Source organism: Sorghum bicolor, chromosome 1 (genome assembly GCF_000003195.3).
Source record: "Sorghum bicolor cultivar BTx623 chromosome 1, Sorghum_bicolor_NCBIv3, whole genome shotgun sequence".
Classification (NCBI taxonomy): Eukaryota; Viridiplantae; Streptophyta; class Magnoliopsida; order Poales; family Poaceae; genus Sorghum; species Sorghum bicolor.
Window position 1 is genome coordinate 1,239,351 of NC_012870.2, and position 13,181 is coordinate 1,252,531.

General features: G+C 42.4%; 3 protein-coding genes across 3 annotated transcripts; 1 reads left to right on the plus strand and 2 right to left on the minus strand.

The window, feature by feature from the left end:
- LOC8080153 (kinetochore protein nuf2) lies at positions 1 to 4,068 on the minus strand. Its single transcript, XM_021450788.1, has 10 exons — positions 3,746 to 4,068; positions 3,334 to 3,643; positions 3,028 to 3,207; positions 2,162 to 2,251; positions 1,569 to 1,676; positions 1,275 to 1,328; positions 1,048 to 1,162; positions 795 to 952; positions 418 to 513; positions 1 to 314 (listed from the first exon to the last, which is right to left on the minus strand). The coding sequence occupies exons 1-10, from the start codon at positions 3,910 to 3,912 to the stop codon at positions 237 to 239; spliced, it is 1,356 nt and encodes a 451-aa protein (XP_021306463.1). The 5' UTR covers positions 3,913 to 4,068; the 3' UTR covers positions 1 to 236.
- Positions 7,322 to 10,182, minus strand: LOC8080154 (DNA-directed RNA polymerases II, IV and V subunit 8B). Its single transcript, XM_002466061.2, has 5 exons — positions 10,056 to 10,182; positions 9,674 to 9,751; positions 8,776 to 8,933; positions 8,512 to 8,606; positions 7,322 to 7,814 (listed from the first exon to the last, which is right to left on the minus strand). The coding sequence occupies exons 2-5, from the start codon at positions 9,744 to 9,746 to the stop codon at positions 7,703 to 7,705; spliced, it is 438 nt and encodes a 145-aa protein (XP_002466106.1). The 5' UTR covers positions 9,747 to 9,751; positions 10,056 to 10,182; the 3' UTR covers positions 7,322 to 7,702.
- On the plus strand, positions 10,173 to 12,759 carry LOC8080155 (translation initiation factor IF-2). Its single transcript, XM_002463476.2, has 2 exons — positions 10,173 to 11,317; positions 12,345 to 12,759. Exons 1-2 carry the CDS (start codon positions 10,458 to 10,460, stop codon positions 12,385 to 12,387), a joined length of 903 nt encoding a protein of 300 aa, XP_002463521.1. The 5' UTR covers positions 10,173 to 10,457; the 3' UTR covers positions 12,388 to 12,759.

Here is a 13,181-nt window from a genome sequence, read left to right on the forward strand (position 1 = left end):
TCCAGGCCTCATCACCGGCTAACATATCCGTTTTCACTGGCAAACTAGTACAGACGCGTTTGACTGACCACACACGATCAGAGCAACATGAAACGAGATGCAAAAGTGACCACACACGACACGATCCAGTGCAGGTATATATACACAAAGCCGCACACTAGCACAATTATACTATGCTAATTGTCCACGACAAAATTGCCCGATGGTCACTTTACCACATCAAGCGCCACTCTGGGCTATATAGTGTTCAACATCACTGCAGCTTCATCAGTCTCTTCCAAGGATTGATCCAAGCCATCCATGTACTCCTTAGACTGGAGAAAAAGCTGTTTTCAGCAAACAACCTCAAGGAAACCAATGTTCTTTATGGACTAGTGTGCTTTTAGGAAATCAAATAGGTTTCTAGCTAGGACGTACCGCCTCACAAACTTGATCATACTTCCCATAGATTTCCTCTATTTTCTTCCTTCCAGCTTCAGCAACCGAATCAGCTTGAAAGCATAATTCAGAACCCTGATTGGCAGACAGTATGTCACAAAATGTGAAAGAGGTACGCACAATAAAGAAAAAGGATGATAATAGCCTACAAGGCTTTAGAAATGAAGTACTGGATGCATAGCCTATGTTTTCCCTTCTAGATTTATAGTATAGAGCCACAGCTACTAATCAGGCTCGAAGGTATCAATCAAATTCAAAGGTAACTTGTAAAGCAATAAACAGGATGTGGCAACTCATGCAGTGCAATTTCAAAAGGATTCTTTTCAACAGCAGCACATCCAGGATAAGAACATCACCTTGTCAATCGTTTCCTTTATTTTTCTTTCTTTCTCCTCAAGGCACTTCTGCTCCGATTCAACTTCAGATTTCAATGCAGTCATCTTCCGATTGTGCTCTCCAACTCTTTGATCCCTTTCTTTCTCCTTTGCTTTCACTTTGGCCTCGTTCTCGAGTACTAATTGCAAGATGTTCATGCACAGTGATGGGATGATAACATTTGAACTAAGAACTGACTTGATAATACCTGAGCAATGCTAAAAATATACTAACCTTTCATTTGCCATTCAGCAGCTTCATTGCGAAGTGCCTTTATCTCCAAATTTTGATCACCAATCTTCTCTTTGTGTGCTTTAAAATCCTTCTCAGAAGCTTTAGCAGCAGCACTCTAGCATGAATAATATATTTGTACAATCATTGTTATACTAATTTGACTCAAGGGTGCAATCAGCCAAAGGAAAAAATATCTTGCATGAAGGAAAGCTTGACGCTATTCATACCTTTTCAAGTACAGCAGAAATTTTAGAGAGATGCTTTGTTAGTTTCTCAGAAACCTGCAAAATAAAGACATTTATCATGCAACTATGTCAATGGAGTATACAGAAATAAGGTCCAGCCTCACAAGAAAAAAAATAAATGTCAAATGATTCTTGTGATTTGATCATTTGAGGAAACTGCCCATCAGCTGTAGTAAGAAAAGAATGATCTGAGGTTGTGGGGAGAACTAAATGGGAACTCAGGATTAGCACATGATCTGTATTGTTTACAAGAAATTTATAGCATCATAAGAATACCTTAGTATACATCTCAAGAGTATTGGTTTTCTCTTGGACTTTCTGCATTGTCATCTTCTCTAAGTTCTTCAACTCATCACGGACTGTTTTCTTCTCCTCAAGGTTCCTCTTTGATATAGAAAATAAAAATCCATAGTTATTATGGAAGCTAGCACAAGATGATGATTATCTGATTGAAGCTCATAACTCTGATCAAAGCAATTTGACAATGTAAGCGCATGAAAAAAAAACAATCCTACCACATAAAGAAGCAAGCACTAATGATTCGCGGATTGCAATGATATGTAGAGTGAATAATTCATCCATAGTTTTTTTTTGCGAGCAATAATTCATTCACAGTTATGCTGAACTGTGAAGAGAAAAGGTCACTCCGACAGTTGAAAGGATGACAGCATACTTGCTAGTCCTAGTTGCATTGAGTAAGACAGCTAGGAAAACTATGGCTTGCTGTTCTACCATGGAAAGTAATTCTAGAACCTACAGTGTTGCTTGTACTGATGGCTTTCAGTCTTTTTAGCTTCAGCATTCCAACACATTCAGTTCCTGATGAACTTTGACTGTAGCAGTTTAAAACAAACAAACATACAGCCTACCTGGAGCTTTTCAGGGGAATGAACAATTTTGGCAGATAGATTTTGTTTTTCTTGCATAACTTTCACCAACTCAAAATCAGCCTGCTTGATCTGCCAGGAAAAAAATACAAGCAGTGAATGTAATATTATGGAGTATTGCTTTGAATAGAGTACAAAAAAGATCCAGTTTAAGCAGCTCTGCTGGTCAATGTCCATATATACAAAGCAAAGCCGATGCTAATAAATATCGATTATTAGTTAGGAAGAAAAAAAATGTCTGCATTCAGTGGCTGATTAAATAACTAAACGTCTTCGGTCTTCCAATTATGATAAAAGATCGCTTTCTTAAACAAGTAAGCATGCATACTTCCAATTTGTTGTTGGCACTGAACAGAATTCTTAAGCATATGACTTACAAACTAGTTTCAATGCTAGCTCATACTACTTCCAAATTCCAATAGTGTCCATTGCTGTAGGCAGTAGGCACATTCTCAATATAACATGTTTGATTACATGCATGGGAAACTTGTTCTTTTCATATGCTGGTAGCATAACATGGTGAACAGTTGAGCAACAACCAGATCATACATACCTCTTAGTTTTCATGGATAACAATTTATTGACAGAAGGTGTCAACAATACGCCAAATAAGAAAAGTACTAGGTGTTGTAGCTTAAGGCAACAAGGTAGCAGTGCCAAGATTATTGACCGCAGCCAGAGTACGCAGGAGGTTCAAAGTTGACATATGTAAACACAAAGCCACATTGTAAATCTCTGTTTTGCGTCGATCACACAGAACATAAGAATAAAAAACAGACCAAGGAAAAGCCCAAGCACCATTCCAGTAAAAAGGAAGGAAAAATGCAACGCAAGACAGGAATCAGCACCTTCCTGAGTATCTCCTCTCTCTTTTCGTCCAAGGCTTTGGATGCATTGCGCATCGACAGCTGCTCTCTGTTGTAATCATGAAGCCTATGCTTGAGGTCATTGACCTCCTTCTCGAGCTGCTGGACCACGGGCGCCTCCATCTGCTCCTTAAGCAGATGCTCCTCGTTCGTCTTCTGAAGCTGTATAAGGTGGAAAATAAAAGGGGGAAAAACGAAGAAAAGAAAACACTCACAGGGAGAGAAAATCTAAGTATTTCCCTGGACAAGTAGGCAGAAAAGTGTAAGGAACGAGGATGGGAACCAGACCTCGGCGATCTTAGCCCTGAGCTCCTTCTGCCGTTCCTCAAGCGCTTCGTACTCTTGGACGATGAGGGCGAGGACGCTGATCCTGTCGTGCCTGAAGTGGAGGAAATTGATGAGGGCGCTGAGGATGTGGACGACACGGGGGCCATCGGCGCGGAGGAGGTCGCGGAGATTGAGGTCCCGGAACTGGATGGACTGGAGGAAGGCGTTGGCCCTCTTGTAGATCCGCGAGAACTGTAGAGGGTGCATTTGGTGCTCCGGGATGTCGAGCACCTGCAGCGCCTGGAGCTGTAGCTGCTCGTCGGGCTCTTCGCTGCAACAAGCAAAATGCCCCCCCAAAGCAAGGAAACGCAGAGATGAGGCCGGATCCAGGTGAGACGGGACAGCTCGGGGCGGGGGGAGCGGCGGGGCATACCAGAGGAAGTTGGCGATAAAGAGTTCGAGGACTTCGGCGACGAGGCCGGGCCGAGGGTTTGCGACATCATCGGCTTGGAAGGTGGCGGTCGGCGCGATGCCGTAGATCTGCAGCGCGTCCACGATCTCCGTCGGCTTATACTTCGGGAAGGAAAAGGAGCTCGACATCCCCTCCGCTGCGGGCGTCACCGGCGAATCGAATCGAAATCGGATGAGTGGGGTGGGGTGGGGTGCGATGCGATGGCGGCGGGTTTTTCCCCTTTCCACTCCGGCAGGCGGCGGTTTCGTCTTCCCGCCCGTCCTGCGCGGGAGAAATTTGGAATTGGAGTGGAGTGTCTATGTGTGTCGCTGAGAAATTTGGAATTTAGGGCTTGTTCGGGGCACAGCTTAACTTCACTAGTAAAGCTGTTTTTTTAGAAAATAGCTTCATGAGTGACCTAAATAAAGTTAAGCTGTTTTGAAAAAAGTATTTGGCAAAATAGCTTCACCAACTACTTCATGCATAGTTGAGAGAGAGAAATGAGGGAGAAGCTGCAATAAGCTACTTTTTTTCAGCTTCATCCAACTTATATTTTTGTGAGAGGAGGGGAAAAACAGCTTCACTCATGAAGCTGTTTTGGAAATAAGTGTTTGGCAAAAAAAACAGCTCACAGCAGCTCATGAAGCTGTTGTGAGCTGTACCAAACAGGCCCCACCAAAAAAACTTTTATTTGTATGAGTAATTAATATTTTATCATATACTCGCTCCATCATAAATCATAAATTATAAAACGTTTGACTTTTCTGATCTTAAGAAATTGATCACTTGTTTTATTTAAAAAATTTGTGCAAATAAAGTTAAATTTAAGTCATTCTTATAGAACTTTTATTAATAAACTAAGCCACGACAAAAAAGTAAAATTTTGCACAAATTTTCGAATAAAATGAATAGTCAAACTTGATGTAAAAAAATTCAAACAACTTATAATTTAGGATAGATTGAGTACTAATTAATTTTAAAAGATTTATTTTACAAATTACTAATAAATTATATAATTAGTTTTTTATGTATATTTAATGTTTCATACAATCTGAAAAACAAGGCTTAGCCCACCTAACCATTTATTTGAATTCTTGGGGAGCGGAGCCTCCTGGTTGAAAAGGTTGTTCAGTATTCGGCCCCGAAGTCGTGGATGAAGATTTTTCGTCACATCAAATCTTTAGATGCATGTATAGAGTAATAAATATAGATAAAAAATAGTTAATTATATAGTTTATTTGTAATTTGCGAGACGAATCTTTTGAGCTTAATAAATCTATGATTGTACAATAATTACTAAATACAAACAAAACTGCTATAGTAGCCAAATCTAAAAATTTTCGCGAATTAGCTCTTGTTTAGTTCCCAAAAATTTTCAATATTTTTCATCACATCGATTCTTTGGTCGCACGCATCAAGTATTAAATAATATATATATATATATATATATATATTACATAATTTATCTGCAATTTACAAAATAAATCTTTTAAGCCTAATTAATTTATAGTTAGATAATAATTGCTAAATATAAATAAAATGCTACAATAGCCAAACCTAAAATTTTTCGCAAACTAAAGGAGATCCGACATCGGTATCTTTCGCCTTTGGGAGAAAAGAAACGACGGTGGTGGTGGGACAATAGAGGAAATACATGTTAACATCCGTGCTATTGAAAGTGTCAATTTTAATTTTTTAATTTTTTATTTAATCATTCATCCTATCAAAATTTGTTATATAAATATTATTTATTTTATTATAAATTATTTTATCATTATAGATACTTTAAAAATGATTTATTTATTTTGTTATTTGTATAAAAAATTATATAAGACAAATGGTCAAACATTGTGAATTATATATATATATATATATAATATTATGAATTATCTGTACAAATTTTGATATCCCACATTGTCCCTTCAGTTTCTGATCTGGCAGCAGACGGAGACGAGAAGAACGTGCAAGGCGAGGAAGCTAAAACCGCAAGCAGTGCAATGTCTGTTCAGACTCTGTTTAGGTTGAAGATGAAAATTTTTAGGTGTCACATCGAATATATCGGAAGGATGTCGAGGGTTAGAAACTAATAAAAAAACAAATTACATAACTCGTCTAGAAACTGCAAGACAAATCTATTAATCATAATTAATCTGTCATTAGCACATGTGGCTTACTGTAGCACTTAAGGCTAATCATGGATTAACTATATTTAATGTTCTATGCATGTGTTCAAAGATTCGATGGGATGGATGAATATTTTTTAGGTGGAAACTAAACAGGGCCTCAGAACGACGCTCTAGGGCAATCTTCAGAATGCACAAAAAAACTGCGTTTTGTTGATTTATGCTCAGGCAAGTTCCAAATCTGGAACGGTACCCCTGAAGAGAGAAATCGACCGTGCAAGTGGAGAACCATGTTGTAACACAATGCTCCTCCGACTCAGCATCCAGTCTACTCGACTCAGACTCTCCCCGCCAATATAAAACTGGCAGCACAAAACTTCCTTGACATCTATCTGATCTGATACTCCCGAAATCACGTCGGTCACATGATGATATACAAGTTCAGAGCACAAACCTAGAAATGAGTCTTGGGGATCAGCAACTACGCGACGCATAGGGTTACACTTAGGCTAGTCTCAATGCATATTTCATAAGAGTGTCATGCACATTAAATAGGGTGTCACATAACCAAAATTGCTGACTTGGCAGGGTCATTAAATGAGAGAGTTTCATCTCCATGAAACTCATGTGACTTGGTTACCTAGTTTATAGTCTTGGTAACTGTGTCATGAAACTATGCATTGAGACTGGCCTTACACATAATAATATGCTATGAAAATTATGGATCTCTCATTAAGCGCAACAATTATTCTGAGGGCACTCACAATGCAGACTCTATCATAGAGCCTAAAATTATTTATTATCTCGAACAATGTGAACTTGGAGTCTAAATAAGACTTAGAGTCTTATTTTTTTCTACATCTTTCTTCAATAAATATGCTGCCACATCAGCAAAATACCATAAATAATATGTAATTAAATGTCTTGGACTCTGTGATAGAGTCTTACATTGTGAGTGCCCTGACGAGAAAAAGGTATGGTGTGCGTTGCTGTCACCGTTGGGCCTGGGGACGCTTGCTCCGGTCGGGGACGAGGAAGCCACGGGTTGGTGGCTTCGACAGCGAGCTCGCCTCGACGCCACTCTACGGCCAGCTTTCGATTCCTTCATGTTGCTCGTTTCTTGGGTGATCTGGAAGGAGAGAAATAACAGAACCTTCGCGCATGGATCAGCAGGAGTTCCGGAGCTGTTCCGGTGGGTGCTACGCAAAGCTGAGGATTGGGTTCTGGCTAGTTTCAGGGCCATTGCCTTTAGCTATCCCGTTCTGGTCGCATTCTAGTGTCATTATGTAATCTCCAGCTCCTCTTTTCCAGTAGCTAGGCTTTGTGTTCGACCTTACACCGTTGGCTCCTCACCGTCGAGGTTCTGTTCGTATTGTTGTTGTTCTTAAAACCTCCTCTTGAAATACAGGTGAACGGCCCAATCTCGAAAAAAAAATGACAGTAAACAACATGAATCCATGTTGAAGGAGACAGTACTCATTACCAGATAACAAGCTTCACCCACGGGGAAGCAAGGGTGTAAGGTCAAGCACCATGGATGGAAAGCTATGTTACACGGATACTCCAAGGGGGTGACGTATCCGTATCCGATACTCGTCAGATACGCGGATACGGATACTCGGATACACCATTTTAGTAGGTTTTATTTTTAGAAAGTATGTATTCGCGTATCCGATACGTATTGTATCCGATACTCGTACCCGTACTCGTGTAACGTAGATGGAAAGTAAGGTATTAACAAGGCCAAACACCAATAGCCTCAATGTGAACAACTAGCATTAGGTTATCAGGGTAGGTAGCACATTCCGCGGTAGTTTTAAACCTTGCGCATGAGTAGAAAAAGCCTCTGATCCAGCTCAAAGCTAGCAGCAGTGGAAGGGTCACCCCTGAGCAGCATCAGAAGACCACCGAATGATGCATAAATCTCCCTGAAAGTAAAATGAAAAGTACCGCGTGAGACTTTGGAGAACTACTGCCTATGCAAAATAAGATTCGAATCTACAATAATATGAAGGTTTAAACTTTAAACAGATCAATTGAAGCCATTTAAGTTATTTTTTAAAAAAAAAATCAACTGAAACCATTTTATTCTTGCTTATCAACATTACGACATTGAAGTGACCTTGACGGAGTTTTATATATCTATATGCAAATAATGCTACATATCAGATGAACAGAATGTGCAGATAAATCATGATTAATGGGATATTCAAATCAAGCTGTTTTGATGTTCAAAAGTACTTCACAGAATTGCCTTTGCATAATCAATTCTCTCACAAGCATGATTCATCATATGGGCTTCATCAGGATATATAGGTACATTTCCTTTAGAACCATGAATAACATTAAGTTTATAGTTGATGTGCTGATAAGGTCAAACAATGTAGAAATCCTTTGATTCTTAATTCATAAGTCAATAGTGGATTAGTGAGCTGTCATATGCACCGGAAGAGCTCAACAATAGGAAACAAATCTTATACAATATGTAGTAGCACCACAACAAGTGAATCGAATGCTCCAACAGTTTCATGCTAACGGAATCAGTTTTAAACTCTAGTGCATAAAAAGTGCAAATTGCTGCACTGTTTGATAGCTTTCAGTTCAGGGAAAAGCAGAAAACCATACACTTTAGCATTTTGGCTGGAGGTGTCCTCTGAGATTTTGTAAAGCTTCCCTTGCATGACATATTCATAATTATCTGCCAGAGTTTTTCTACCAGCCTGAAAATTAGACACTTAATGATAAATAGGTCTTATATACATGCTACATCAAATTGGTGATATCATATCAACCAAAGACACTGTTACCTGGATGCTGTATTGCATCAGTGAATTTCATTAAAATTCAAGTTGCATGATGCAAATTCAACAAAATGGATAAGTTAATCACCTGTGTGTAGTAGCCAGTATCTGGAGTGCCATCCAAATTCAGAGTAGGCGCTAAAACCATGTTAAATTTCTCACCAGCACGCAGAGGATACACATCCGTAGCAACATCCAGCTGCATATACATACCTAACTGCTCGCTGCGAGCTTCAACACGAGAAACTGTACACACGCAAGGGATTAACAGAACATGAGATCATACTAGAACAAGGCAGGCAACTGAGCATAGTTAGTTAACTATAGAATAGCGATAGTACCTATATAAAGTTACAAAGAAGCAGCGAATTAGAAAGTAGTATGTGGATAGATGAGTAACACAGTATACAGTGGAATAATTCAAGATAAGAACCTTTAGATAGTTGTTAATAATTGCATGCAAATTGTTTCAATATACAGGGTGCAGCTTTAGGTTTTAATTGTATGCCCTACAAGAACAAGTACTAGAGATAGCAGACAACTCGAGATTTTCAGTATATAAAATTAATATGATATGAAGGCGTGTTGTTTCAGCCAAGTGAGGAAAAGGGAAGTATAATCATTATCCAACAAAAAAAATATTTACAAATTATAACTAGATTAGACAAAGACTCTTAAAATCTAACAGCATGAGCATGGCAGCTCCAATTACACAACAAGCACATGGCACAGCGAAATATCATGAGAACAGCTTATTGGTATCAAAGGAAATAACCCACTCTCTCATTTTTAACGCAATCCCATTGCCAATCGCTTATCTGCTTTAGATGGTTCCACAATTAATTCTATCAAATAGTGAAATCGTACTAAACCATGAGAACAGCTAACAGTGCCCTGAACATCAAAATGGTGAAATCATACTAAATCATGAGGGACACTGATATGAGCAAGGCAAACTGAACCAAGAAAACGTCAGTTCTAATTACCTTTGTCAAACTTTTTGCCATCAGGATCTAGCCTGGAAACGATGAAGGTGTCCTCGAAGAGATGCTCAGACATCTTTCCTGTTAAAAAGAAGAGCGCCTACATAAACCCTCAGCTATCTCTAAGTAAACCAGCGACCAAAATCACGCAAGTAATAAGACCGAAAAGCAAACTCTGAGCTACTAATCACGCATCATCGAAACTTCAACCGAAACAGTGCCCACACCAACAAAAGCAGACGACCTTGAATCTGTTACCAGGCTAACCCCCCACACACAGTGACAACCCGCGCTCTCACTGAAAGCAGCGAAGGCCGGAGGGGCTTCCTGGTCCCTGGGTGGGGGGGGGGGGGTGTCGACGAGTGGGGACGTGGAGAGTGCATACCGTGGAAGCGCGGCGGCGAGGCGACACTTCCAGGCCCTAGGGAGCTAGGGGACAGGCGCCGGCGGCGACCACACGCGGAGAGGGAGAAGGCTGAAGGCGGCGTAGAGGTGCGTATCAATTGCGAATATTCCTTCCTTTTCTCTCTCCTTCATCAGAAGCAGGTAGAACGAGAGGCCCAGCCCAGCCCAGTAAATTTCGGCCCGTCATAGCGGCCCATCACGCTCCCCGAGGCGTCCTTCCGCATTTACCCGGCGGAGCCACAGCCACCGCCCGCTTCTCGGCTTCTCCCTCCGACCCGGCGACCCTCCTCAGTCCTCGATCCCTCCCGCCCCCGCCACGACCTGTCCAGCCGTCCTTCCCATCCAACTAAACCAAACCCTAGCCAGTCGACATGGGAGGCGCATGGATGGTATGAGGTCGGTTCCCTCTCCTTCGGATTCCAATCTCCCAACTTTCTTCCGTTGGTGCCTCGGCGGCATGGCCGTCTTTGCCTCCGGCTCAGGCTCCGCCTCCGCTGGGGACGCGGATGCCGATGCGAGAGTATTACAAATCAGGAACGAGTTGGAGGCGGAGTGCGGCCATATCTCCGCCTCGCAGGCGGACCTCCTTGCCCGCGCCCACTGCATCGGCACCGGCGGCGTGGAGGAGTTGGAAGCGGACTGCGGCCATATCTCCGCCTCGCAGACGAACCTCCTCGCCCGCGGCGGCGTGGAGGAGTTGGAGAGGGACTGCGGCCATACCTCCGCCTCGCAGGCGGACCTTTTCGCCCGCGCCCACTGCATCGTCTGCGGCGAGGAGGAGGAGGAGGAGGAGGAGGAGGCCGAGGTGTTCAGCACGCCGCCTCTCACACAGGAACGGCAGAGTCAGGGCCAAAGCCAGCGAGGTCAGGCGGGGGAGGGGGAGGACGGCATCGCCATGTGCTCCATGCCCTTCACCCAGACCCTGCCTTCCTCCCCTTCTTCCGCTTCCTCCTCTTCCTCGGATAGCTGGGAGCAGAAGCCGCGGAAGCCACAGAAGCCTAGGATCTGCACGAGGAAGGTGAGAGCCGGCGCCAAGATCTGGACTCCGCCTCCGACTCCGCCTGCGACTGCGCCTCCGACTCCGACTCCGACTCCGCCTGCGACTGCGACTGCGACTCCGAGCCCCAGCCCCGAACTCGACCCTCTCGTCAGGAGTGTGCTCATGGTCCCCACCGCTCCTCTTCCAACCACCGATCATGTGGATATCCTCGAGCTTGCTCGCAGCCGTGGCATCTTCGATGAGTAAGTAGCCCCTTCTGTTCTGCCAATCAATCCATCCATCCATTTCATATGCTAGTATTGCGTGATTGGTTTTTATGCATTGTCCAGCAACTACATATGACTATCTTTTTCGGTTAATGTTGCAAGTCATTGTATTTTGAGCATGTGGAAGTTACTATACCTTGTTTGATTGGCACAAGAAAACTAGCTAGCCATGACTAGTTCACCATTCTCTCTTTACACTGATGCATTGTGATAGGGTAGAGTAACCTGTAATATTAGTGTTTTGCATTTTGGAATTCAGATAATACATTTGTTTCTGGTTTGCCCACTTGGCCCCAAACCCACAGGTCTAGAACTAGTACCAATAGTAGAAAGCTATGCGTGGTCTTGCTCTGTGCCCCAGCTTCCATAGCAGGGCCAGTGCGCCTGTAATTGTGTATTGGCCGGATAATATTGCAAGTTCAATCGGTAGAGGAGATAGATAATATCTTCGCTGCGCCGTGCAAATATATTGCCTTCCATTTTTTGTATCGGTAGAGGAGATAGATAATGTATTGTCTCTGCTAGTGTCACTGTTCTACTCCAGCGCTGGTAGTTGTCATTGTTCTGGCCCTTGCGCCCTTGCATCACCGATCTCTCTGATGCGCACCTTGTCTCAGAATGATGCGAGGAGGGTAATGGCCAGTCCTATGTTGAACCTGAATGTAAGAAGAGGGTAATGGCCAGTCCTATGTTGAACCTGAATGTAAGAAGTAAGCCAGCAGCACTAGGTGTCCGCTCCACATTTTCTCTCTCTCAGATCCCCGTCTGGTTTTATATGAAATCAGAAAAAAAGCAACTAATAGTCCTTTTTTTATCAATTTTGGGCATGGATTTTTTTGTATCAATTTTGGGCATGTATAAAGTACAGTCTACTACATGGTTGTTTTGGCAGTGGTTTGCTAGTCTCTCTGGAAAGCATCTGTTTGCTTTGAAAAAAAAAAGAGAGTGATGTCTCCTGCCGAGAGTGTATGCATGATGTGTTCTTTTCTCTCATATTTGGCAGGGCTCCAAAACAAGGACCTCATACCACAAGTGGAGCAAGGTGAGGAAATCTTGAAGACCGATGCTCTCCATTCCCAATTAACAAGTGCGAGCAGGCAAGGAGCTGCCAATGATCTAGGACAAGCCTTTGTTCAAGCTGGGTTCCGAAGGGTCTGAGAATAGCCTTTGTGCTGTAATCTGCTTTGCTTTTGTAGTGTCTGCCCTGGTTAATGCTGGTGCAGTGGTGCTATGTAAGTTGAATGGTATGTTGGTTATTTTGGTCGGCTTGCTCTTGACCCCTGGGTGATCGGAGTAATGGCTGTAAACTCTGTAATTTCGTTGCTTTCAAGTAATGAAATCTGGGTTTACCCGTGGTGGAAAAAAACACTGTATTCTTTTTTGAAGATTTAACTTAGATGAGTAGTCTCTTTCCGCTCGATTAAATTGTCCAATACATTGTTGATCCCTGCTTAGTTTTTCCTGTCCAGATGATCAAGAAAAGTTCTCTGGTGATCGAATTTGCGTCTGGCCCTTCTCAGATCTTTGATAAGCAACAGACGAGTGGAATAAAGAGGCTGTTTAGTTTTCAAAAATTTATATAAAATTTTTCAATATTGTCTATCATATCGAATATTGCGGCACATATATAGAATATTAAATATAGATAAAAAAATAATTAATTGTATTGTAATTTATGAGACGAATTTTTTGAGCCTAGTTAGTTTATAGTGAAGCCCAAAGCATCACACTGTACATATCTCTAGGCGCTGCGGTTTGCCGGCCGCCGCCGTCGCCGCGAGGCCAAAACAACCCGCACTGGATGCGCGGAGTGGCTGAACGAGACCCTCCTTGGCGGCCG